At 51.3% G+C, this 27,352-nt stretch overlaps 1 protein-coding gene and 2 long non-coding RNA genes across 3 annotated transcripts; 2 read left to right on the forward strand and 1 right to left on the reverse strand.

The window, feature by feature from the left end:
* Positions 1–7,916: 7,916 nt before the first annotated feature.
* On the forward strand, positions 7,917–14,499 carry SCN2B (sodium voltage-gated channel beta subunit 2). Its single transcript, XM_082200871.1, has 4 exons — positions 7,917–8,920; positions 12,082–12,248; positions 13,260–13,470; positions 13,762–14,499. The coding sequence occupies exons 1-4, from the start codon at positions 8,851–8,853 to the stop codon at positions 13,959–13,961; spliced, it is 648 nt and encodes a 215-aa protein (XP_082056997.1). The 5' UTR covers positions 7,917–8,850; the 3' UTR covers positions 13,962–14,499.
* Positions 14,500–15,727: 1,228 nt separating this feature from the next.
* On the reverse strand, positions 15,728–16,166 carry LOC309519757. The gene is made up of 2 exons (XR_014214006.1): positions 16,086–16,166; positions 15,728–15,898 (listed from the first exon to the last, which is right to left on the reverse strand). It is a non-coding gene; the product is annotated as an uncharacterized lncRNA (long non-coding RNA).
* Positions 15,780–16,973, forward strand: LOC309519756. Its single transcript, XR_014214005.1, has 2 exons — positions 15,780–15,921; positions 16,098–16,973. It is a non-coding gene; the product is annotated as an uncharacterized lncRNA (long non-coding RNA).
* Positions 16,974–27,352: the final 10,379 nt, after the last annotated feature.

The raw sequence follows: 27,352 nt of genomic DNA on the forward strand, positions 1-27,352 counted from the left end.
GTTTGCACGCAAGTAGGAATGGGATTGGGGCTGCTCTGATGGGAAGGGAGGCATCGTGCTGCCCGAGCCTCACCGCCGCCACCGCTCTCGGCCCTCCTCCTCCACCTTCCATGCCTGACCCACCCTGCACCACTTCCCCACCACCACCACCACCACCACTGAAGAACCAATAACTCAGGGGCTGCCCAGGCTCATGGAGAAAGGAGATAGAAGCCTCGGAGGAAGGGGAAAGGTGGCGCTTGAGGTCAAGGCGGCAGCCATCTGCCACCGCCATCGCTGCAGCATCAACGTCCCAAAAGTGTAGTATTTATTTTTTTATTTATTTAAAGTATCCCTGGATTCATTGAAAAAAATCTGGTAACCTTGCCATACATGCGCCCATAAGATGCACACATATGCAATCAGGCTCTACCCATTCCAGCAACAGGGCATTGCTTTGAATTGGGGGAAGGGGGGTTGTAAGGCATGGGAGGGTTAACACTTTCCCCAACTACACCCCCTCCTTCCCCCAAATGCTCCCCGGTGCATCTGCTAGGCTTGAAAGAAGTCTTTTATAGGAACCATGAGGTCAAAAACTTTTTTTTTTAAATGGGAATAAAATTATATTTTATTTAAGAGAGCGCTGCAAGCACATGAAAACTTTAGCAGGATTTTAATCTCACTAATGTAATGTGACAAACATCATGGACAATATGGATTGATATAAAATATAGACTATGGAATAATATGCAGTTGTAAATGTTGACAATAGAATCCATGAAGGGGATGGGGGGAAATCTTGAGATTCAGCGTAATCTCTGTACTGTATATGGATATGCATTTGGATTGTTATAAAATAAAAATGATTTCAAAAAGAAAAAAGGGCTACTTGTACATGCAATTATAGTTAAAATATATGATTTATTTTAAAAATAAAAAAACCAGATATTATATGGAAAGAAAGAAAGGAAACAGGAAAAGGAATGATGGGAGGTCAGGGCAGGCAGGCAACAACTCCCTGATTTTGTCTCCAGCATCTGTTTCTTAAAGGGTTACTGGTTTGAGGACATGGGGGTTCTGAAAGGCTTTTAGTGTTGATGGACCCATGAAGCCCTATTGCGCCATCATCTACCCCTCCTCTTTTGGGTATTCCATTAAAGGAATCTGGCGGTCGTGGATCTTGTCCGATGCCCTGCTAGTAGCTAGGACCATGGCAGGACCCCCGGTGACGTCATGGGGGAGCTTCCAGTTGTATTTGCATCAACAAGCTCCTCCTATTGGTTGTTAACCTTGATATGACTCCTGGCTGTGTGGGGTGGAGTCTTGCACTGCTGTTTCATCCAATGCCTAAGCCAATACTACTCACATGCTGTAACCAATAAAAATTGTGGCCTAATTTTGCCCATTAACCTAAAATAATGTGTCTGTGTGTCTTATTATAATCCTATGCCGGTGGAGGGTCCTCGACTCACAACTACAGATTGGCAAGGAAGTGAGGCTTCCCACGGTGGTGTACATGGTCCCTACGAGTGTTACCAAAGTGATCTGGCTGAAGCCTGGATGCCTTTCCTTAGGCTCCCTTTGGGCCTGTCATCACCCCTGTCATCACTCCCAGCCCTATCGCTGGGAGGGCTCCTTCGGCCATTGCCCTGGTCACATGTGGCTGGCTCTTTTCCAGCCCCCTCCCTGCCATCTGTTCCAGCTGGGGCCTCTGATCTGTTTTCATTTGTGGAAAGGCAATGCCTTGACAGCCCTGGAGAGCTTTACCTTAAAAGCAGCCAGGTCAAGTTCCTGTCGAGCAACTATCAAGTTTCTTTGAAACATGAAACTCACCCTTCTCTGTTTCTCCCTCCTTCAGATGTATAAGAGAGAAAGTCCTTGGCTGAAGTTTATTGAGTGCCACAGAGTGACTCCTTCCTTGCCATCACCCTGAAAATGGAAGCCTCCCCTTTCCACCAGCATCCAGCACTGCCCAAAATGAAAAGCATTTAGATAAAGCAAGAGACATGTCTCTTGCTTCCCCAGGCAGCACTGGTTTAATGCAGGGGGGCTGGGGACATTTTTCAACCTGAGAACTCTGTGGGTCATTCTTAGCAGGTGAGAGGGGGCGCCCACTTGTCAGTCACCCCATATCTTCTGATGCCAGGTAGCTCAAAGTTCAAGCCAGGAGCAGGCAGAGCCTTAGCTTTGATCTTAGCTTGTAGTCCCACAATGATAAGATTGGAGATTAGCCTCTGCTTGTCACCTTTTGCAATCACAGAGCAAGCAGAGTCTAGTTGTCTGGTGGGATTGTTGTTATTTCTGTTGTTTAACCTGGTTGCCTTTCTCAAAAACCACTCAGTGCGCCTTACAGAAGCATAAAATATTTGCTTGCTTCGTCAGTTCGTATGTTAACATTGGAATGATACCGAGAAGTTTAGCACGAATTCAGGAAATTTTCCATATTTTGTTGCCATTATGCAGCCAACATTGTTATGTGCAAGTGGAACTTCAGAGAAGATTGGGGCTGGCTTGTCTGTGGGTGGGAGATTGCTGTCATTTATTATGCTAATGAGGAGTTTAGTTGTTAATCACATTTAAACAAAAAATCCTACAAAGTTTGCATTATACACACACACACACACACACACACACACACACACACACAAATATATATGACTATATATATCTCTATATGGATACACACACACAATCGTTGCTAATCAGTAACGAATTATCAACATCAAACAGTTCTTAATGGAAGTTAAAATTCAATGTCAGCTAGTGGTTCCCCCTTAGATTTGAATTGGAATGAGTCCTAGGACTCAGCTACATTAGTAAAAATAAAACGTCATAAATGCACTATAAAACTGTGACACCAGATGTCGCTGTAGAGCTGAAATAGGAACTCACTGAAATTTTTCATTGTGAGTTTTAAAATGGCTTTTTTTTGCAGAGCATTTTCAAAGCGTTTTTTTTTAAATAGCTGTGTAGATTCAACCCTAGAAGGTATGCATTCACCATGGTGTTTCCTAATTCTGGACAGGACAAACACAGCTTAACTTCTGTTGTCAATGCTCTGGTAACCTCTATGTTGAATTAGCGCAACATAGGGCTACATAGAGCTAGTGCAGAATTCAGCAGCTAGGTTGCTCAACAGGGCAAGACAGGTTGAGCACATAACACTAATCCAGACCTGACTACTGGCTACCAATTAATTTCTAGGCCCAGTTCAAAGTGTTGGCTTTGACCTACAAAGCCTTATGTGACTTAGGACACAAATATCTCAAGGACTGCCTCTCCCCACATGAACCAACCCAGACCCTGCAAATGTCACCTGAGACCCTTCTCCATGAGCCTACTTCATGGGAGTTCCAGAGGGTGGCAACATGAGAACAGGCCTTTTTAGTGGTGGCTCCCTCTTTGTGAAATGCTCTCTTCAGGGAAACTCAGCTGGTATCATCTGTATCTATTTTTAGGCACCAAGCAAAAACCTTCATTTTTACCCAGGCTTTTAGTTTGAAGGGGTTTAAAGTATTTGTGGCCGCTTTTGGTGGGGCAGGATCGGCTAGTCATGTGTTTTATTTATATAGGTGTGGTTTTTTTAGTTTAGTTTTTTTAAAAAAAAGATTTTTAATTGTGTTTATTGTAGTTGGTTTTAGTATTTCTGTTGTGCTTGTAAAATTGCTTTGAGTCATTGCCGTGAGTAAAGTGGCAAATAACCCATCAACAACAACATATGTCCTTTCTTCAACCTTCTGATAGAAACCAGATCTCTGCATGCTTATGGGATGACATGATTCACACCTTAAGAATTTACAGTCGGTTTCAATTACAAGCAGAAGTTTGCTTTCTCAAAAACAGAATTCCTTGTGAAATAGTTGTAATTACATAATGCCCAATTCAAGTTGCATCATGTTTGATGGAAAATTATTATAACTATGGGGAAGTTACAAACTTTTGACCCATGGTCCTGGAAGGAGGAAGTCAGTTAATTAAGTTCTTTTAGCATAACAATTTATTTTGGCTGCAGTCCTGTGTGTGTTTACTTGGGAGTAAGCCCTACTGAACTTGATGGAACTTGCCTCTGAGTATATATGCATGGGATTACAGTGTTAGACTTCAGTCCCATTTACACATTTTTATTATGTTACTTCTCCCACTTCACATTTCTTTTTAAACTTCTGTTTTAGACAAGGAATGTCGCTTTTGTTATGCACTGCCATGTAAATTTTGTATATTCCCAGATTAAATGTGATTTTAGCCTCGTAGCATTTGATTGCTGGTATTGTAGTATGTCTTTGTGGATGTACTGAGAGTTTTATGAAATCCGTAACTGCCAAGAGTTTGGACTCAGCCTCATTAGTAAAGAAACAGTTATTTGAATGTGCTATAAATGTGCAACACCAGATGGCGGCAGAGAGCAGGAAATTTTAAAATGCGGTTTTCCATAGGGATTTCTTTCTTTTGTTATGATTGAGTAGAATTCTATGTTAGGAGTTTGATGTTTTCTATATTGTATTTATGGATTTTGTGGTTTTCTATACTGCATTTAATTTTAATTTTTGGTAAATTGCTTGGTGATTCTTTCTGATGAAAAGTGGTATAGTCATACCTGAAATAATAAATAAGTCTATAAAATATACAGGGTTTAGGCCCAAACAATGAGAATTCACAGAAAACAAAAAGCACACCACACAAAAACTAACAAAATCAAAACTAGCAGAATATTACTGTACTTTTCCATGTGTAAGACTAGGTTGTATTTTTTTTTTACCAAAAATAATGTTTAAAAGGGGGGTTAGTCTTATACACAGGGACAATCTCCCCCCATTTTCTTAATTTTGAGTCCCCCAAATACATAAGGGCATGTTATACATGGGAAAATATGGTATTTTACCTTTTACAAGACTCTGTGATTGTTGTTTTGGAGGGGAGAAAAGGGTGAAATACCAGGAGAATCCAGTTTGCCTTAAAGCACCCTGGATTTAATAATAATAATAATAATAATAATAATAATAATAATAATAATAATAAAAAAATTATTTATACCCCGCCTTCCCCAGCAAAGGCCGGGCTCAGGGTGGCTAACAAGCAATAATAAAAACAAATTGAATGAATACAACTTAAAAACAAGATTAAAATGCAACATTAAAATGTTAAAATGCAGCCTCATCACGGGAGGAGAAAGAAAAAAGAAAGAGGGGGAGGGAATCAAATTGGCTCCAAGCCAAAGGCCAGGCAGAACAACTCTGTTTTACAGGCCCTGTATAAAGAAATCAGATCCTGCAGGGCCCTGGTCTCATGAGGCAGAGTGTACCACCAGGCCGGAGCCAGTGTTGAAAAGGCCCTGGCCCTGGTTGAGGCTAATCTAACTTCCTTAGGGCCCGGGACCACTAGGGTGTTGCTATTTATGGACCTTGAGGCACTCCGTGGGGCATACCGGAAGAGGCGGTCCCGTAGGTACAAGGGTCCTAGGCCGTGAAGGGCTTTAAAGGTCAAAACCAGCACCTTAAATCTAAACTAAACTAAACTTTACTTAAACTAAAAAGATTAAAACTAACCTATCTAAGCTTCCCTTTTAAGCTGCAAAGAGATGCACTCTGAAATTTAACAATTGTGAGGAAGGATAACATATAATAACTATACCCTCTCCTAGCATCCATTCACATCCCTACAGAAATGGCCTTAAGAGTGAAAATGGCCAAAGCTTGCTAGTCCACCAAGGGTAATCTCAGCAGGTAATATTACAACTGGATCAGGCCAATGGGGGCCCATTTGGTCCAAGCATCTCTTCTCCCTGTGGCCAACCGGGTGCCTCAATGGGAAACACACAAGCGGGACATGGGAGAAATAGCACTCTGCCCTCTTGTCATCCCGGCGGTTGTTATCATGCAGAGGGATACTGCGTCTTTCAGGGAGGGACTACGGTGGACCTAGCAAAGCCATTAAGCCACATTTCCCTGTCCTTTGGAAGGCAGTGCCAAACTTCTGGGAGTGGGGCTGGTTCTGCCCCTTGGGACTCCGGGCCTCTGCCAATTGCCTTTTAGGACGAAGGACTCCTTTCGCGAGCATAAGGGACTGACTCAGCTGCAAGTCTGCTGACTTTGCAGAATTGGGCTGCGCAGGTTGTCCCGGTAAAGGAGAGTGCCTTGAAATATTAATGAAGTGCTCCTTAAATTTAAGGAGGAGGAAGTGCAGTGGGATCTACTTCAGAGGGGGCCAGTTGTAACCTGCCCAGTACGGTAGTGATGGGCAGCCTCTGTGAGCGCAAAACACCCTAGAAGTCAGAGAGCTGTACTGTCACTGTTGTCAAATTAATGGAGGATAGGGCTGTGACTACTAGAGATGACTTATATACAGTGGTACCTCGGGTTACATACACTTCAGGTTACAGACTCCGCTAACCCAGAAATAGTACCTCGGGTTAAGAACTTTGCTTCAGGATGAGAACAGAAATCGTGCTCCGACGGAGCAGCAGCAGCAGGAGGCCCCCCTAGCTAAAGTGGTGCTTCAGGTTAAGAACAGTTTCAGGGTAAGAACGGACCTCCGGAACGAATTAAGTACTTAACCTGAGATACCACTGTACTAGCCCTGTGCGTCGGATTTGGCTGAGCCCAACAGGGTAAATTTGAAGGGCCTCAGACAAGTCAGGTACACACAGCCAACAGAGCTAAGCCGTTCTCCAGCTTCCTCAGCCCTCCCTGCCTAGCCCAGTGCATAAGGAGCATGAGTGATAGACCCAAAATTCTCCTCTTTCTAGTAGGTGTATGAACACCTCCACCTGGGGTTAATAGCCACTGAAACCATCTGGACTCAGAAGCCACTGGGGTATGATGCCCATTAGGACTGGCAGGGTGGAAGATTGGAAGGATAACAGTTTGCAGAACCGAAGACAACTAATTCTGTGTTTGTCTCCATCCCCCCTGAAAAGACAAAACCGATAGATGTCAAGAAGAAGGCAGGCAGGTGCAGACTGAGGCTGGTGGCTCGGTGCCCTCTCCTCCCTGCGCAGGATGAGCCCAGCTCACCATTACTTTCTATCAGGAAGGCGAGAGTGACGGGAGGCCGCTTGCATCAGGACTATGGATAGCGCCCCAGTAAAAAGACGTGGCTCTGGGATAGGCCGGCGCTGGCGCTTGGAGCGGCTCAACAGTCCCTTCCTCGCTCCCCTTCCCCACAGTAGCCAAGTCTCTTCCTTCACCCCTAAGCAGCCCCAGCAGATGCGAGACCAGTCCAAAGCGTACCCATAGCACTGCCAGAGCCCTCTCTGCGCGGGCTCTTTCTGAGCGGACCCGGGAGACGCCACCCAGAGCCTGTGCAGAAGCGCAGCCGGCTGTATTCTTTGGTTTCGCGTTGCCGCCCTCCGACATTTCCCAGCAGCTGCAGCAAGGCGCGCTTGGAGCGTCCAGAAAGCGGAGAAGTTAAGGGAGCTCTTTCTCCGCACCCGACACTTCAGCCAGTGCCCAAGGAAGGGAGCAGGATAACCAAGGCAGCTCCGGGGGAGCCTCGCCCGGCCCACATTCACTTGTGGGCCGGGAGGCCTTCGGAGCCTGCAGTGTGTTTGTATGGGGAGCGGGGCGTTTGATTCGCCGCTGGCTCCCTGTCCCGACTGGTCCCCAGCAGCTCCCACTGGCAACGCAGACTGGGCAGCTCAGGGCCAACTGGGAGGGGGAGGAAGCAGCCGTGGCAAACAGCGCTTGGTGGAGGGGAGAGGGTGGCGTGGGGTCTGTCTTGTTTGCTTGCCGTGGAAGAGGCGCGAGAGCATCCATCCATTCCCTGCCACCTACTCGCCTGCAGCATGCTGCCGCGCCACTTCCTGTCCTCCTGGACGATTGCGCGCGGTGGGGGGTGGGGAAGGGCTGCTGGATTACCTAATGCACACTGGGATGCCTAAATTGATACTCTTGACCCTTCTTGCCCTCCCTGCCCAGTCGCTGGGGTAGTTGCTGCGAAAGATGTAAGGGTGTGGGCGCGCAAGAGTCCCATAGCCAGTCGGAGGAGCTGCTCTGCTCTCTCTCTTGCTCGGGGTAGTGTTGCTTTAGCTGGGAATATGAAATGCATTTGGTTCCCCAAGGACCAAATTGAGGGGTCAGGCAATAAATCATTTGCAGAGCAGGGAATTCTTCCCCCACCCCCGCGCGAAGGTCCCCTACTAGCCTTCTCCTCCTGCTCAGCATGTTTTGGGGAGGCAGCCCTTGAAATGGGCATTTGCTCCAGGAGGCACCCCGTGCATAGTTTGGGCTGGAGGACAAGAAGACGTCCCTCTGAAGCGGGTGGCTGAGAAGCTGACTTCGGCCGCCGGCTCTGCTCTTTGGGAAAGGGCAGCAGCCCAAGAACGTAGCAACAGTGGCAACTGCTTTCTCCGGGTCCAGGTCCAGTCAGCTCTGGCGGGAAAATGCTCTCCAGGTCTTTAGACAGGTGCCTTTCCTCAGCCCTACCTGGAGATGCTGCTGTGGGTTGAATCTGGGACCTTCTGCGTCCAAATGCGGTGCTTTGCCCCTGAGCTATGACCCTTCCGTGACCAGAACCCGGGGAGGGCAGGCAGGGGGTGTCGAGATTAATCCTCCGCTCTCCCCCAGCCCGCCGCCCCCGCGGAAGCTGGGAGCATCTCTCATTCCCGGCACATAAGGGTTTCCTGCCCTCCCACTTCCTTTGCTGAGATTCGCCAACCACAGAAATGATGTGTCCCCCCGTTTTTTAACCGCGGCTGCAGGGGAAGCACCAAACCCTCCAGCCGGCCATCTTGGAGCCCTCGCCATAAAGCTTCCAGAACATGATGTATGCCTCCGAGTCCAAACCCCGCATTTGACACTCCCCTCCACCCAAGCCAAGCCAAGCCAAGCAGCGCACCGCCCGGCCCCCTCCCCCTCTCCCCGCTAGGCCCGGAGGATGAGCCGAGAAGCCCCCCGGCCCCGGAAGACGCACGCCCTGGCGCTCCTCATCCTCTGCCTCGCGCTGGGTAAGTGGCTTCTGGGGTCCCGGCATGGGGAGCTGAGGAAGGAGGGGAGCAGCAGCGGGGAGGGGGCTGCTGCTGCAATCTGGCGAGGGCCGCTGCGGAACTGCCCGGCTTCGCAACCCCACTGACAGCTGCGCTCCAGGGTGGAGGAGAAGGAAGCGCCGCTTTGCCTTGGCTCCAGGGCGGGCGGGGAGCGTCTTTGGGGGGCGCCTTCGGGGAGGGCCCTTTCCTGGCCAGCGCCCCTCAGTGCATTTGCTGGAAGAACCGGCCAGAGCCTGTGCTTCGCCAGAGCTACACATTTTTTGGCCGGATCAGTCGCCAGCCACGGAGAATATCAATGCCGAGGAAAGCGCTCCGGGCCTGGATCTTTGGAAAGTGGCCTCGGGGGGCAGCGGCTGAGGGCAGTGTGCATGTGGTCACTCTCTCTCTCTCACAGCTGTGCCGGGGTTTCCAGATGCTGCTCCGCCTCCTATCCTGGGGACCAGAGTTGCTCCCTCCCACGCCTGCTTGGGTTCTCCCAAAATGAGGCACAGGTTCTTCCCTCGCTTAGACTGTGGGGTGTGGCGAGGGGGGGGGATTTGCAGCTGCCACCAGGCGACTCCGCAGGAAGAGAACCCCCTCTTGGTTCAGCAGGGGCCAACCACTGCCTCCCACCCCCTAGGATACTGCGCCAGCGCCCACTCCCCAGCATTCATAGGGGCTTCTCTTAGAAGCCTTGTGGGAGCCTTCGAGGGTTTCCTGGCCACCGCTGGCGATGCCCAGCAGTGGCTCCTCCTGCTCTCACCTTCCAAAGGGCCTCTGTAAAGGCCGACTTAGCCACCAGTGGCTCCCTGCTGCCAGGCGCGACCTTTCTACAGCAGTCCGTGATCACCAGTTCCATGTGGGAGAGAAGAGACGAGGAGGGTGCGCCTAGGACCCCGAGGCCAGATCTGGATCTGGGCCTCCGCTACTCCCCACTCCCAGCAGCCCCTTCTTACTCGGCCCCCTCCGTTACAAGGCTTGTCTCCGGCTGGTCGAGCACACAGCCCGGTCTGCCTCTCCAAACAGGAGCGCGAAGAGTCTGCAAAAAGCGCGCAGGCGACCGTTTTGGAAAGGATGAGGGGGAGAAAGGCCAGGCTTTCTGCGGCTGGGCTTGTGGGGAGAAGGGGGCACAGCCAAGACGCTGCTCTGGGTAGCCAGCTCGGCGAGGAGCCCCCTGATCTCAGCTGCAGATCCCAGCTGAACTAAGGGCGCACCGTCTTCCCCTCGGGGCTCCCGGGGTACGGCAAGGGGGAGGTGTGTGTTGAATGTGTTCCAGTTTTGCAGTAGCATCTGACGAGCCAGGAACTGCCTCAGCAATTGCTGCATTCAAGGCACTGCAGAGGCTGCAGCTTCTGCAGCACTCGGGGCTCCTCGGAATAGCCAGGAGACCGGTTTGCCAGGCGTCAGCAAAAGGGACTGACAGAATCAAGCTGACCTTGGACTGCCTGCCTCAGGCGTCTCCTTAAAGCCCCAGGGCTGCCACCCAGCTGCAGCAGAGATCGGGAAGAATGACACCCATACCCGTGTGGGGCAGCAGAAATGCCTCTACTCCTGAGCATGCGCCCAGGGTGGAGAGTCGGGCACGCACGCTGCCATGATTATCCCCTCGGGGGTGACTCAGGTGGGGTCTTAGGGCCACGAGGAAGGAGCTTTGGTTCGGAGCAGTGGTGCAGCCTGGGAATGTCAGACCCCAGACGCGGTGGCAGGTATTGCTAGTTCAGTCCTGGAACAGGTAATCCAGGCATCTCCCCGCTCTCCCCAGCCGCCGTTTCGTCCTCTGCAATTCCTTCTACGTTCCTGATCTGTTAAAGCCAAAACAAAAAGACTATAGTGTGGCAGCTCTGATCACGCTTTAAACTCGCCTTGAGCCCCCGCGTGGCTGATCGATAAAGAAGGTGAGGGTGAGGGGAGACCCTTTGGGGGCTCTGCCTTCAAAGCCAGGGGGACCTGGGAGGAACTGCTGAGATGAGCGCGAAGAAACAGAGAGGGAGAACGGAAGCGGCGGGGCTCTTGGCCGGCTTTCTGCCATCCGTAGCAGGGACGGAACAGCGGCGGACGCAGGAGCTCAGCGCGCGTCCCTCCGTAGCCAAAGCCTCGCCAGCAACGCGCGCAAGAGAGGGAGCGCTCTGCCATCAGGCTGGCGGGGAAGTTTTCAGACGCCCCCTCCCCCAAAAAAACTCGTTTAGAAAAGAAGAATAATCCCAAATAACCGGGCCAGAATGCTGGCGGGAGGGGGAGAAAAACAAGGGGAGAGGGGAGGTCTGGAAAGGGCATGTGCGCTGCATGCAGATGGTCCCAGGAGCAACCCCCGCTGGCATCTCCAGGTAGGGCCAGGAGGAGACGCCTCTGCCTCAAATCCTGGAGAGCTGTTGTTGCCAGTCAGTGTTGACAATACTGGCCTATATGGACCAATGGTTTGACTCGGTATAAATGCAGTTTCTTAAGTTCCTAATGGAGTGCTGAAGAAAGGGGCAGGACTGACTGCCTGGCGCCTTGAATAGGAGCGGTCCACATTGCAACCAGGAGTCGCTCGTCCCACTTCTCTGGCCATCAAAGAATTGTCAAGTTGGAAGGGACCCCAAGGGCCATCTAGTCCAACCCCTTGCAATGCAGGGATCTTTTGCCCAAAGTGGGGCTCGAACCCACATCCCTGAGGTGCAGAGTTTTATGCTCTACTGACTGAGCTATCCCGTCAGGCTTGTTCTATGAAATTCTCCAGCTACGTTTTTCCGGTACAGTTGGGATCCCGTTTTAAATGATCACTTAATATAGAACTGTCTTGAGCACTTTCCCCTTTGGAAACAAACAAACTCCCAGAGGGTCCTTTGTCAAGAGCCCGCCTTCCTCCAAAAAGGGGGGGGGGGGTTGCCGACCCAACGTTGCTGCCCTTCGTGTGTAATGGGTGGGTGGGGTGGGAGAGCAAGCGAGGGTGGGTCTGCACTGATCGGTATAAATGCTATGAAATAAAGGCTATTAGAAAAAAAAACCCCTATATAACTCTCAATGCAATTTCTCATGGCGGACTGATTGCTGCTCTGCAGCGCCCTCTGGTGCCACATTTTTATAACACATTTTAAAAGCTATAACTGACCGGTGTAGATTCGCCTCTCCTGTCTTACCCTGTTCTCCTCTTCTTCCGGCAGTGCCAAGCAGCCTGGGCATGGAGGTCACGGCGCCTTTCACCATCATGGCCCTGAATGGCTCCTCCGTCCGCCTCACCTGCACCTTCAACTCCTGCTACCGGGTGGAGAAGAAGCAGTTCTCCCTTAACTGGACATACCAGGAATGCGACAATTGCACGGAAGAGATGGTGAGTCTGCAGCCCGCAACTGAGCTGGGCGGGTCACTTCCTCGAAGCACGCTGAGGCGCAGAGGCAGATTGAGGGGCGTGCAAAACTGGGTCGCCTGCACTGGGTGCCCAGCTGAGAGGGCGCTGCAACAACAACTTAGCGGCAGACCCTGGACTTTGGAAGTCCTTTCAACCCGTCCCCAAATGCGGTTCCTGTGAATGTCTGTGTGTGGCGGAGGGAGAGGGTTGTAGCACTTATTCCACGCGAAGCTGCCAAGCGTCTACTGTGGCTTAAGTTTCTTGTTGCCACAATAAATGTGCTAGTCTTTAAGGTTCCATAACTCTGTTCGTTGTGTTTGCTGTAACAGATGAGCTCTGCTGCCCCTTTTAAGCCACGATCAAGCGGAATGCACTCGTGCATGTGCTCAGAGGCACCCGTTTTATTGTAACCACATGTCCCAGGGTTAGTCTTTGCTACTAAAGCCTGTTTTTATTTTATTTTATTTTATTTTAAAAGGGTGTGTGATACATAGGAGCCCAAGTCCTAGGGGCCAAGGGGTCTTTGCCCCCTCAATAGCTGTTCCACCAGGCCTTTGGCCAAGGCACAGCCTGACCCCCTCCTTTGGTAACTCCTCACAGAACTCTAGCCCAATGGTTGCCATTAATTTGATTTGAACCGATTGTATAATGAATTGATTTTAGAATGCTGTATTATTTTACTCTTGTTAGCCGCTCTGAGCCCAGCTTCAGCTGGGGAGGGCGGGATATAAATAAAAATTTATTATTATTAATAAAATATTTGAGGGCTCCCCCCAACCAAAGTTAATGGGCATTGCTATTCAAATGGTGCGCGTGGATCCCTTCATCAGTTATGTGGGACGGGGCTTTCCTGGGTACCCCCAATTCAAGATGGCTCCCCTGGTGTGATATATCGCCCAGACATAGTTAATAAACGGTTTGTCCCAGCTCTCCAGAGCGTCCTGCGTGGACTGCGGCAGTCTCTGCTCCTTAACGCCGCCACCCCGTCTCCAGTTTCTACAGTTTAGGTTGAAGATTGTTCCTATGGAGCAGACCCGCTTTGGGGATCGCGTGGAGTTCACCGGGAACCCCATCAAGAACGACGTCTCCTTCACCCTCCACAACGTGCAGCTGGACGATGAAGGGACCTACCACTGCTACGTCATGAACCCCCCTGACCGGCAGAAGGGACACGGCAAGATCAGCCTGATAGTGATCACCGAAGGTCAGTCAGCCTTCGGGAGGCCTGCCGTCTAGGGTCTCCCTCTCCCCCTAGGACCCACCACACAACAACACGCTTTTCTTACCTGCTATGCTGCAGCGTCCTAGAAAGGCCACGCCCACCCCAGAAACCCACTTTCCTGCAAAGCCTGGGCGGGGACCCCCCTGCCCTCTGTCCCAACCCCTGCCCCCCTAGCCCCTCTCTCCAAGCCCCCTCGGGGGGCGGATCAAGCCTCCTTCGCGTGCCCTTCCTCAGCCCCGCCCCCCACTAGTCTCGGATGTGTTTCCTCCGCAGAACCTCCCGAGAGGGACTCGACAGTGGCCGTGATCGTGGGCGCCACAGTGGGAGGGTTCCTGGCCGTGGTCATCTTGGTGCTGGTGGCTGTCAAGTGCGTGCGGCGCAAGAAGCAGCAGAGGTTGAACACGGACGACCAGAAGACGGAGGAGGAGGGCAAGACGGACGGCGAAGGGAACCCCGATGAAGGCACCAAGTAGACCGGTGCCCGGCGGCCCGGGATGGTCCCCTCCTGCACTCTGCCTCTCCGTCCTCCCGCATCCATGAGCTTCCTCTAAAGACTCTCCACTGGTGTCAGAAGTGTCGAGGTCCCTCCCTCCCTCCCCCACTTAAGCCTCTCCATTGAGACCTTGCACGCATAGCTGGGCAGGGCGCTGCAGAGCAGGTCTTCCTCACGCTCCTCTGTGGAAGAATTCCAGGGCTAAAAAGTTGGGGGGGGTTGCAAAGGGAGGATTTGGGGGGTGAGAGCGAGGGCTCGCCTCCCAGCTTGCCACAGGGAAGGTCTTGACCTGTTCCTCCTGCCCCTGCTGTTGGCCCTCTCTGCCCGGCGCCTCCAAGTATGGAAAGGCTTCTTCCTGGCCCGCCCCCACCCACCAGGTCACCTGGGGCACCCCGTGAGAAACTCCGCCCGCTGGAGGGGATCTTTTCCCTTCCTGAGGGGACGCCACGGGGGTGTTTGTGTGTGTTGTTGCTGAAGGGGAGCATTGGCCCCAGGAAGAGAAGGGGGGTGGCGTGGGGGGAAAGAGGTTCCCCCTTCCGATGCAGAAACTGCCACTTATCGTCTTCCTTCTACAGAAGCCACAAGCACAACCCACTACTGCCAAACGCAACTCACTGCCAGCGGGGCGGGAGGGGGAGGTCGAAAGGGCGGCACATTCTGCACTCCCTCCCAGAACCGGCATTTGCAAGCTCACGCGTGTCAGCTATTCCCTGATCCCCATCCAAACTCACACGACCCCCTGATGTTTCCTATGCCCAGCATAATTGGGGGGAGGGTCTTTCTGGGAATAGGCTTTTTTGGGGGGGTGGCGGGTGGGAGACTGCTTGTTTATTTCCTGAGAGCATGCTGCCTTTGCCCCGCGCCGTGCTTTTTCTTCTTGGGTGGGCGACTATGTTTTCTGCTGGGAGGAGCGCTCCTGAAGGGCCCTGGCGGAGGAGAGGTCTGGATCTCATGGAGGGGCAAGATCCTGGGCTTGTCTGCTTTGTCCTCCCCACTCCACGCTCCGGCTTTCCTTTCGGCAGAGCGCACATACCTGGAAGTGCCCGTCAGCCTCTTGCTGTAAACTTCACCAGGGCTCTAGGGGAGCAGAGCTGGATCCTTGGCTCCGAAGCAGGCAATTCCTGGGTGCCTCTTCCTCTCAGCCACAGCTGGGCTCCAGGCCCGGTCATCGTCCACCAACCCTGGGCCCCGTGCATGACCCTGCCGTCCTTCAAGGGGCTCTCGGTTTTCTCTCACTGTCGCACCTGGGGGCAAAAAGGCAGGGCAGTGAATGTGGGGAGGAGGCGCCCCCTAAGTCCTCTTGCTTCTCCCATCTGGCCGAGCCAAGGCTCTGCTCCGTTCCTTGCTGCCTTGCTGCGATTGGCTCGTTCTCTGCTAAGCAGGCCACAAGGTGGTGCTCTCGCCTCCCCTGACAATGGAGACAGCTTTTTTGCGGGGGGGAGGTCACCACTTGTGGGAATGTTTAGGAAGGTAGGAGAGGATATATTGTTTTGATATTATCCCTCCTCACTCACGCTAGTGAACAAAACAGCAGGACACAGTCCCTTTGCAACTTATTGGAAGCAAGTTGATGACTCGCGAGACTCTTTTAATTAAGCAATCCAGTCTGGCTTGTTCCTGGTAAATTTCCCCTTTATTTCCCTTTTAAAATAAGAATAACGCAGCACAGTCTTCTTGAAAAATAACAGGTTTTTCTCACGTCCTGTTCACAGCAGTAATCTGAAGGCAGGCTTTATCTTGTGGCTGTAGAGAAAAGTTAAGTCCGAGTTAGGTCTCCATCCTCTGTAAGGACGTGCCATGTGCTGGCTAAGAGCCAGGAGCAGTAGGGATCCAGAAGTGAAGATCCAAAAGAGGAAAAGGGAAGATGGCTGCATGGCTAGCCCTTTTACATGGACAGCTAGGGTCACGCCCATCCACCTGGTCACCCACAGGGAGAGGCAGTGGCGTAGCGTGGGGGGTGCAGGGGGGCGGGCGGAACCGGGTGCAACATCTGGGGGTTAGGGTTAGGGGGCGCAAATCCACGGGTTAGGGGGCGCAAATCCACGGGTTAGGGGGCGCAAATTACTTGCCTTGCCCCGGGTGCTGACAACCCACGCTACGCCACTGGGGAGAGGAGGCTCCAGAGCAGATATGACAGGAAGCCCTCCCTGTCTGGAGCCACTTCCCCCTGTGTGTCCATTCTGGGCAACAGGAAAATGTTGTACTTGCTGCTCTATCAATACATCCCACACCACTAACATCCCCTCTGGAGAAGGGGGTGATGGTTCTTCTCCCCGGAGTCCCACGACTGAAACGCGGGTGGGGGAGAGTGCAGGGCAGGCCGGCCAAGGGCACCTCGTCGGCTGGTTCCGGGGCCTGGAGCTGCCTTTGGTTCTTGCTTGACTTTCCCCGGACCCGACGCTCGACATTTGCCCCCCCCCCACACCCAGGGGAGACGCAGATGCCTCTTGTTCTCGCCACCCGGCAGCTCGACGGCGCCCCCTGCCGCCCCTTCCTGTTCTTTATTGTTTTGCCAAATTTTGCCGTTTGGTTCTCAACCAAAGCCACATTATGGAATGTTTTATTGCTCTTTTCGTGCATACGCAGGAAAACAAATATACAGATAATGCATACCTATACACATGTACATAGTCAGGAAACGATTTCGTTGACCATACTTTGCACATTGGCTGTTTGTATTTTCGCTTTGCCGCTGCTGCTATGTTGGGAGTAAGCATTTTTCCTGCCTGGGTCTGTCCCGGGGAATCAGAGTCCAGGGAAATAAAACAGAGCGCGCAGTTCAGAACAGGCGTAGCTCCGCCTCTTTCCCGGGACAGCTGGGCAGTGGGGAGACCTCAGCTTCACGAGCATAGACCGGGCAACTCTGCGGGGTCCTGGTTTGCAGGACCCTAGGATCCTGAAGGCCGCCTAGTCCGCCTCACCCCAACACAAAGCCTAGGGCAGGGCTTACATCCAGAGCATATTAAATAATAAAGATGATCGTGCCTCTGAACATGTGCAGAGTGCCTTTCCTTTGCAACCGAATAATCATCGCCTGCCCTAAGTGGTTTTCTTATGGTGGTGCCTGAAGGTTCATTCCGCCGCCCATCCTTGTCGGAACCAGCCGGACTGCCTCTCTCTTGTCCGTCTCCTCCTCTTGAGCCAAAGCGGGCGGAGGATGGTCTGCGTCTTGGCGTCGGAACAAGCGGAACACCTGGCGAAGAGCAAGCTTCTTTTCTGTGGACTCAGGGAAGTGGGCGTAAAGAGGAGCGCGCTGGGGGCGTGGCAGGCACCGGGTGGCTGGAGTCTGCTCTCAGCTGGGGAAGCGGGTTTTGCGTCTGGAGCAGCTGCTTGCAAAATTCTTAAGGACAGGCGTTGGCAGGGATGGGGAGGGCGGGGCGGCGGGAACATTATTCCCTCGAATCCCTCCAGTCAAAGGACACACCTACACACACCCCGCCAATGCCTGACTTCAGCTGAGATAGTTTGTAGTACTTCTGAAATTACAGTGGTACCACGAGTTAAGTACTTAATTCGTTCCGGAGGTTCGTACTTAACCTGAAACTGTTCTTAACCTGAAGCACCACTTTAGCTAATGGTGCCGCCGCGCCGCCGGAGCGTATGTAACCTGAAGCGTATGTAACCCGAGGTACCACTGTATTAGACAACACCGGTGGATACTGTGCCGAGGGGAGGGAACACAATTTTAAGCACCGAAGGTGGAGGGGGAAATGAGAAAGAAATCATGCTAACCTGACCGCTGGCTCCCTTCTGTCTATGACAACCGCGTGTGTTCCATAGAGCTCCGCACAAGTTAACCATTAGGCAACGCAGCCCGGGGGTGGGGTGGCCAGGCCATCCCTATCTGTGCCAGGGAGCTGCCTCCAGCTTCCAGTCCTCTCAGCGAGCTCGCTTTTCCAGCCACTTTCGCGAACGTGGGGATGAAGGCGAGGCGAGCCAGAGAGTCTGCTGTTCTCGAGAGGGCGCGCAGCGAAAAGCGCCAAGTTCGACAGTCCTACTCCTGCTGGCGGCTTATCTCGCAGTTCCCGGGTCCTGGGCCTGGCCTGGCCAACAATTCCCGAGTGGGGGGGAGCCTCCTCCTCTCCTTATCGCTGGGAAACCGCGAGACCCCCGCGGAAGGCGGGGCACCGGCGCGCTGATCCGCGATCTCGCTGGCCTCCGACGGGGTGGTCCTGGACGGACGCCGCACTTTCCGCCCCGGGACGCAGAGTGGGACCAAAGCCGGCTGGACAGCACCCTCTACCGCCCGCCGCCGCCCAGTTTTGGCTCGGCTCAGGCATGGTCGGCTTCTTCCCTTCCGCCCGCTCCGTCGGTGAGCGCTTCCCGCCCCTTTGCCCGGAGCTTGCAGAGTCACCATCTGTCTTTGGCCAGTTTCTCTGGGAAAAGACAGCTCGAGGGCGCGTTGCAGAGCCCTAGCAGCAACGCTCTGAGGTGGCTTTGCACTCTTCCTTTGCTCTGCTTGCACTTTCATTCGTCCCGTCCACAGAAGGAAAGTCAGAGAGAGAGAGAAAGAAGCCAGGAAAGTTCCTGGGCGGAGAATGACGCGCCCCCTGCTCCGTCCCTGAATTTCTGGGTTGGAGGAAGGAGCGTGCGAAGATTAAGTCCTCTGAAGGTGCAGCGCCCGCCTGGGTCCGCACACAGGCGCAGCTTGATCTACAGCCTCCTTGCCCGGGACCTTTTCTGCCATATCAGCACTTGGGCGCGCGGGGGGGGGAGGGGGGAGAGGCCACAACCCATCCAGTCTGCCGAGGGATGGCAACAGCCACGGCTCTTGATGCGCAGGACAAAAACTGCTAAATGGCCTTGAATTCACCCTCAGCTGTTCAGTGGAGAGGGTGACCTAGCCTTTATAATAAGATAAGTGCCTTTCTCCGCCCCCGCCTGCACTTGAAAGGGCCGAAGTGCTGCCTCCCGCAGACCCCACCGCACCAGACCGACCACCTAGATGGGAGGTGGGCAGGTCTTTCCTTAGAGCGTGGGGCTGGTAACACCAAGGTCGCAAGTTCGATTCCCATTTGGGACAGCTGCATATTCTTGCCTTGCAAGGACCCTCAGGGTAACTTCCAACTTTCCAGTTCTATGAAGGCCTGTCTTCTTGCTCTGGGCTTCGGCCCTTCTCTTTTCACACACCTATGCTTATGAATTAGGAAAGCTGTTTCCCATTATACCTAGGTGGTGAAAGGTACTCTGCACATGGTCAGAGGCATTTCGTTACCTGGGTCTTAGCCATGGCACTCAAAGAAGTCTGCTGTGGCAGACCCCTGAATCAAATTTAAGCCCATCTCTTTGTGGCAAAAACAATTCAATTTTTCTGTTTTGGGGTAGGAAGCATTCTGTTTTTAAGAGGTCAATGAAGGGCTTTTATTGGGGGGCGGGGTTGAAAAAAGAACTTTGGACATTTAAAACGTCTTGAGGCTGTTGTTTTGGAGCTTGGCAACGCTGTGTGTGTGTGTGTGTGCACCCCACCCCAAAGTTCTATATTGCTGATAGGGTGGGGAATTGGGGAGAGCTGTTTCTTCTGTATGGCTAGGGCATTCCATCTTCTGATTCAAAGCATCTGTTTGCAGAGAAAGGCCTCCCTGCTGAGGAGATCTGAGTCCAGTGAGCCCAGGGTGGAGCTGGGAGTGGGGGCATTTCTGACTGGCCCATGACTCCCCAGGGAAGTTCACCTGGCACCTTCATTGTACACCTTTAGGCACCCAGGTTCCTTTTTAACCAGGCCTTTGGTTGATCCCATTTACATCCTATGCCCTTTAAAAAAAATTTTTTTTTGGGGGGGAGCTATTGTTTTTATTTTTATTAGGTATTTTATGTTTTTATACCTTGATTTTATTCTGTGAACTACCCTGAAAACCCTGGGTATAGAGCGGTACATTAATAATAATAATAATAATAATAATAATAATAATAATAATAATAATAATAATTTCTTTGAGACAAGGTGAGATCATGCAACTTTGAGTTCCTCTGAGTCAAGACACCCATTTTCATTTACACCTGTAGGATGATTTGTGCTGGTCATACACGACCCTGCTTTCAGTATTGTCCTAGATTGCTGGTTAGTGAATATAAGGAACTAATATAAGAATTTAGCTAATACTGGGAATGTTAAAGGGGGATGCCAAGCACTGTTGCAATAAAGCAGGCATAGGCAAACTACGGCCCCCCAGATGTTTTGAGACTACAATTTCCATCATCCCTGACCATTGGTCCTGTTAACTAGGGATGAAGGGTATTGTAGTTCCAAAACATCTGGAGGGCCAGAGTTTGCCTATGCCTGCAATAAAGTTTAGGATCACAAGCTAAGCCAGCCTACGTAGCTCGCTGGGGATAAGCCTTTAACATGACAACAGGTGTGAATGTCCTATATATCAAAGAAGGTGCTCAGGTCTCTGGTTGCCACAGGTGGCGGGGAGGGGTATGAGGTGGCAGGGAAATGCGCATTCTTTTTTGTAGGAGTTTGGGTTTTTCCGCAAGGTGTTCTGGGAAGCACAGGAACCAAGGGCAGACCTCCACGAGTTGCTGGCAGACCAGAACTCCATGTTGGTGCTGGCTGGAGGAGGCTGCACTGAGAGACCAGAGCCATGCCTGACTGCTGCTTTAAAACCCAAGCTTGCTGAAGCTATGAGAGGTGCAATGAGAGACACTTGGGATATAATGTTCTGTAGCCCCTCCATGGAAGACTTTAGGTGTACATACGTAGGTGTAAAATAAACCAAATATCTGAAAACATTGCAGTCTCTGCCATGCCCTGAATTCACAATGGAAATATGAGCCTTGAACCTCTGAAATCATGTGACTGCTTGGCAGATATTGGGGTGGTGTGCAACAATATTATTTCTGTGTGAAAAGTTCTGAGGCTTCATATCCAGGCAGTGCTAATCCTGTCACTATCCTACAACTTTTCATACTGCAAATGCTTGGGTTTGTTCTTGTTCTGCTTCTGGTATCCTATAGCTCCTCCAGATAGCAATAATGTGATAATTTCAGGGAAACATCACAAAACACCTAATACTGTAAAGCAGAACAAATTCACCGCCAATTGCACCACTGAGTCTCTTGGGCTTGCTGATCAGAAGGTCAGCGGTTCGAATCCCCACGATGGGGTGAGCTCCCAATACTCTGTCCCAGCTCCTGCCAACCTAGCAGTTCGAAAGCACGCCAGTGCAAGTAGATAAATAGGTACCACTGCGGCGGGAAGGTAAACAGTGTTTCCGTGCACTCTGGTTTCCATCACGGTGTTCCGTCATGCCAGAAGCGGTTTAGTCATGCTGGCCACATGACCCGGAAAGCTGTCTGTGGACAAATGCCAGCTCCCTTGGCCTGAAAGTGAGATGAGTGCCGCAACCCCATAGTCATCTTTGACTGGACTTAACCGTCCAGGGGCCCTTCACCTTTACCTTTTTACCCACAATAAAATGCCCACCTGAGGGCCCCCAAAGCTCTGCCTGTGGGGGAGGGGCACTGCTGGAGGCTACAGCCACCTTTGGGTGAAGAGCTGACCTCACTTGCATCCTCAGCAGCAATGGAGGCTTTCGGGAGTCCACACACTCACACAGCCCTTTCCATTCTGTCCACAAAGGAGATGCTCAGGTGAGGTGATGGGGAGCCACTCCAGTCTCTGCAGAAAGGGGTCATTTCTTGGCAAGAGAAAGCTCTAAGTGAAAGGGGGAGGAGGCGGTGGTCAAGGTGTCTCAAAGCCACCAAGGGCAAGCAGAGGGTAAGGAGCAGCGTGGTTTGACTCTGATGCTTGTCTGCCTACCCCATGGTCTCAGAATAGCCCTGGAAACATGAGTCTCCCACCACCCTCTGGCTTACCTACTCCAGCCGGAAGAAGCCCGGATCTCTGGTTTCCTGCTACTCTGGGAAGGTGACACCTGTCTGCAGAAGCTGACAGCTCCAGATCTAGGGATGCTTGGATTTTCCTGAAACCAAACCCTCCACCTTATGTGCAACTCTGCAGAAAGGAGACACTCCAAAGCCTTCTGCATTTCAACATCACCTCGGAAGGGGTGCCAAACTTGGTGGAGGTGGGGGAGTGCTCTGGGAGGGCAGGGGAGGGGGGAGGACCTGTGATGCGACTCTGTGCATGTTGGGCAGTTGGTGGGGGAGGGGAGCCTGGAGTGGGAAGAAGCTCACATCATGGTTGGCCCACCTACAGAATGTCATCTAAGTCAGGCATAGCTCTGTGCTGGAACCCAGAGTGCTAAAGACAACAATTTTGTCGAGCATGTACAGAGGAGCTTTCCAATTCCTTTGAAACAACCACAGCATCTGGAACTAATGTCTTTTGGAGGTTAGAGATTTATCCCTGTCCAAGGAAAACTTTATCTGCACCAATGTGGGAAAATTCCCAGCCCCCACTCCTGGACCAAAACATCTTCTGGGATGTCCTGATTTCCACTCTCCTGGAGGACGTAGCTAAGTCAGCACTTTTCTGAACACCTGCTGGGCTTACTCCTTGGCCCACTTCTATTTTTGCACCTTGTGATCAATCAGAGAGAGCACACAGAGAGGGCACCGTGATGGCTCATGTCAGGCAAAGTCAGCCTTCGCACCTGGCATGGATGAGGCATAAACAGCCCCCACCTTCCCATCAAGGTGCAAATTGTTTTCTAAAAAGGGAGATAGAAGAGAAGGGCAGTCTGCCTAGGCGAGGGGCTCCTCTTCCCAAAGAGAGGGGCAGACCTGAAAAGGAATAACCCGCTCTGCTCAAGCGAAGGGCACTTTCACAGAGATCAGTCATGACTACTACGTAGTGGCAAAAAGCAGACGGCTTTTTAAGGACTTCATGGAGGCTTGATTCAGCTGTGGCTATCAACCATGTTAGCAAAATGGAAGCTGAATGTCCAGAGGGAACATACCTCTGATGACAAAGTCTTCCTGGGTACAAGGAAGAGAGGGAAGAGCTATCTCCAACCTGTGAGATTCCCAAGTCGTGGTCCAAGTGCTGAGCAAAGCAGACCATGCTAGAGTGTGCCAAAGGCAAGAACAGGTGGGGGGAAAGAACAAATATTTGCAGGTCCAATGGCTCATCCTCCAGTGCTGAACATGCCTCCCCATCTTCTCTACATGAAAGAATGCTTGAGCCAAGCAGGCCAGTACCTATTGTGGGTATCTGGTCTGTGCTGTATTGGGTTCCCTTGGCAGCAATGCAGTTGTGCATGTTCCTGGATGGAGTGGCCTTCCCTAATCTGGTACTTTCCAGATGGTTTGGACTACAACTCCGATCAGCCCTAGCCGGGGGAGTGTTAGGCATTTCATCCAAAACCATTTGGAGGGCACCAGGTTGGGAAAGGCTGCTGTGGGGTTTCACCTTTTCAGATCTCCCTGCTTAACCATTGCATCAGAAGCAAACACCATGCCCCTCAAGCAGGACTCTTGCTGGCAACAAACACCAACGCAGAAGCAGCCTTGAATGTGATATGCTGGGGCATTTTGATGTAAACCGGCCAGCCCTCTGGTTAGGCAGAGGGACTGTAAAACGCTAGTCCTTTTGCTGACTCTGGGGTCATTGCCCTGGCTGCTCTTCAGAGGAGTCCCACCTGAGCTGGCTCTCTGCAGTGGAAATCCTGCACCACCACCAGGATGGATTCAGCTCCCTCCCCTCCCCATGCAGAGCTGGTGCCCAAAGTGCTTGCAGTGAGTTTCTGGCAGCTTTACAGCTCTTTATTTCACAGCACAATCCCTGAGTCACGGTTCCTTGCAGGTTTGGGAGCCACTACTGCAGCAGCAGCAGCAGCACTCCAACCTCTCTCAGACCTACCCTGTCTATCACTTCCCTTAAGCCAGCAGAAGACTCACCAGTTAAGGGTTCTGCCTGCTGACTCTCTGCCCAGAAATTACCCCAACCTCAATAGCCATTGCAACTGTGCTTTCAACTGCTGCCTCTCTTTGGGGGTCTTCCTCCTTCCCTTTCTGAACGGTCCTCTTCTTTTGAGATCATTTACTGAAAGGAATGCCCACTGCAGATGTGAGATTGCTGCTGAAAATTGCTAGATCAGCATTTGCACATTTAAATGCTCTCTCTCTCTCTCATAATTTACTTTCCTTTCTGCCCCACCCCCTTCCTGAATTCTAGCCTCTGTTAGTGGGGGGGGGGAGATGGCTCGGAGGGGGCACCAATTTGTGCAGGCTTACTGGAATGGGGACGCGGGTGGCGCTGTGGGTAAAACCTAAGTGCCTAGGACTTGCTGATCGTAAGGTCGGCGGTTCGAATCCCTGTGGCAGGGTGAGCTCCTGTCGTTCGGTCCCAGCTCCTGCCCACCTAGCAGTTCGAAAGCACCCCTAAGTGCAAGTAGATAAATAGGTACTGCTTTGTAGCGGGAAGGTAAACGGCGTTTCCGTGTGCGGCACTGGTGCTGGCTCGACAGTTGCAGCTTCGTCACGCTGGCCACGTGACCTGGAAGTGTCTTCGGACGGCGCCGGCTCCCGGCCTCTTGAGTGAGATGAGCGCGCAACCCTAGAGTCGGTCACGACTGGCCCGTAGGGGCAGGGGTACCTTTACCTTTACCTTTACTGGAATGGCTGGAGGTGTCCTGCCGTCACTAGAAGCTGCAGCAACTCAGGGTTGCATGCCTTGTGCCACGTTTGTCGTCCCTAAAAAGGAACCCAAATTTGGCTGAACTTTTAAATCTGTTACAAGCTGGCTTTATTAGTATGCAAAAGGCTATAGCTCAGTGGTAGCACACCTGCTTTGCATGCAGAAGTTTCAAGGTTCAATCCCCAGTGGCATCACCAGGCAGGGCTGGGAGATAACCGCAGCTGAAACCCTGGAGAGCCTCTGCCTGCGGACAGTAGTAGGTAGGCCAATGGCAGTTTCCTATGTTCCTATGCATTGTGAGCAGCTCACAGCCTTGGCACTCCTTCCTTGCACGCCACTGCATCAGAATGCCTTCTGATCAGGCAGGGATCCTGAGATGCAGATATTTGGGCTAAGCCAGCCATGTGCCCCTGTCAGGTTGCTGCTGAGCCGGGTGACGAGTCTACGATGCCTGTGCTTCTGGTCTTCATGATCAAGTGGTGAACTGGTCCAGCCTCACATCAAAGAGCCACAAAAAACATTGGAGATAACCAAAAAGGGTTTTTTTTTGTATCACTCACGACCTGCTGTTGTTTGTAAAGTATTATATTAAAACTGCAGCACATGCACAGGCATGAATGGCCTCTGCTGCTCTCCTGGTGATTCAGGGAGATGCAGCAGTGAATTCCTTTGTGGTGCGATGTGGCATACAATAGTTTTTAAGGCGTCACAAGACTCTGTGTTGGTTTTGCTGCAATGGATCAATGCCCTGCCTCAAGAAACTGTCATCTCCTGCAGCATCGTGTGTTTCTGGGCTTCTGTTTAACTGACTCCTGTGCTATAATGCTTGTCCTGCTCCCCAACATTAGATGGGCTCACCTTGGCCAGTCATCTCCCACTTTTCAGCTCAGGATATGGGTTACTGCATCAGGGAGGCAGGGAAGCAAGCCGGCCTGGCCTAGGACCTGTGCTTTAAGGGGTCTAGAAGCCTGGGTGGGTGGGGAAATAGAATCTTCTCAGCTAAAATATAGACTGCAAATCAGAAACAGCACAACCAAGGCTAAAATAATGTCAGTGTGGTTAACAAGCAGAATCAAGAGAGCTGCCAAATGTGGAGAGACGAATAATATGATTAAACTTTATTGTAACATGTGATACAAGTCTGTACGTTTGCCAGGGCACTTTTTGTTGTTTGAAGTTGTAAAATTCTGCTTGATTTCCAATTTGGTTTTGTAGCAATCTGAAAAATGAAAAAGGCACGTAAAGAAAAAGAAAAAGAAAAAGAAAGTTGCCAATGTGGTTTCCTTCCGAAAATGGAAGTTATGCCCAAATACATTAGAATTGGGAGACAGGCTAGGGAGATGGTTAGACCTCTGGGTAATAAGGGAGTCACAGGTGTGCTGAAGGTGGAAAATGAGATTACAGAGAAGCTGAATGAATTATTTGCCTCTGTTTTAACATAAGAAGGTAAGGAAATATGCTGTTTGATCAGACCAAAGGGGACCCAACTAGTCCGGCAACCTGTTCTCACAATAGCCAATGAGATGTCCCTTCTGGGCAGTCTGCAAAGCAGACCCTGAATGCAACAGTAGCACTTTTCCTGCTTGTCATTCCCAAAAGCCAATATTCAGAAACACACTTCCTCTGACAGTGGAGGTAGTATACAGCCATTGTGGTTAGTTGCCACTAATGGTATTTTTGTCCTTGTGACACAACAGTCCCTCACCAACCACTCTCAACTAAGCTTAGCAGTCTTGGGATGATTGGAGAGCTCCTACTTGATGGATTGAGGATTAAATATGTAAATTCAATTTAAACCACCTATCCCATGTGTGTGGGAGAAATATGACAGTAAATAGCCCTTTGAGAAGAGTAAAAACACTTCTGCACTTTTGCTGCTTACTGGAAGCTAGGAATTAGGCAATCACATCTTTTATTCCTGTTTATTTGTGGTCTGCTGACCTTCCCTTCTTTGCCCCCTTTGCGAAGAATGAACTACACGTTTTAGTAGGGTGAACAAAAAGGTTTCCTTACATTTCAGTGCAGGCAGCAAATACCTAAGAGTAGTATGTGGGGGAAAATATTTCTTAGCTACAAAAATAGTTTCCAAAATGGAGTTTGGGCTTTAAGCAGAGCCCAGGCATGTATGTCTGCTCACATCACTGGTTTGAAAGAAGAGAGAGAGAGAGACAGCGCTTAGACAGGGAGGATGTATATATGATTATCTCCTTTGTTAGAAATTCCCACCAAAGCATTAAGGAAGTGACCTCACATAGTCCCTTCTATAATGATTCAGGAACTCTATGTCTGTAAGCCCCTCACCTGCCTGTCTGGGCAACCATGTATTTGTGATTTTGACTGGAAATCCCACACTCCTCTCATGGGTCAGTAACTGGAAAGCAGAGAGCAGGAATAGGAGGACAGTTCTCTGGGGAGCAGAATCTGGGAGAGTGCTGCTGCACTCATGTCCTGCTTATGAGAACAGGACGTGGTCTGATCCAGCTGTGGGGCTCTGCTCCTGTTCTTAATGTGCTGCTGAGGCGGCACAATTGCAAAGTCCTTGAGGGCCTCCATCCATTAATGGATGCCCATCCCCATTACTCTTCTGCTGATGGCATCTGCAACTGGATGCCACACCCTGGAGGGAAGTGATCATGTAGGACAAGCTGGAGTCTCTCTTTAGCCTTAACAGCCTTTTATGCTTCTGAAAATCAGTTGCTAGAAAACGCAGGCGGAGAGTGCTCTTGCACAGGTCCTGCTGGCAGACTGTCCAGGGGCAGCTGGATTGCCACTGTGAGAACAGGATGTTGGACCAGTTCCTGCAGGGCTCTTAAGGTAAAGGTAAAGGG

The sequence above is a fragment of the Podarcis vaucheri genome, assembly GCF_965113315.1.
Source record: "Podarcis vaucheri genome assembly, chromosome: 15".
NCBI lineage: Eukaryota > Metazoa > Chordata > Lepidosauria > Squamata > Lacertidae > Podarcis > Podarcis vaucheri.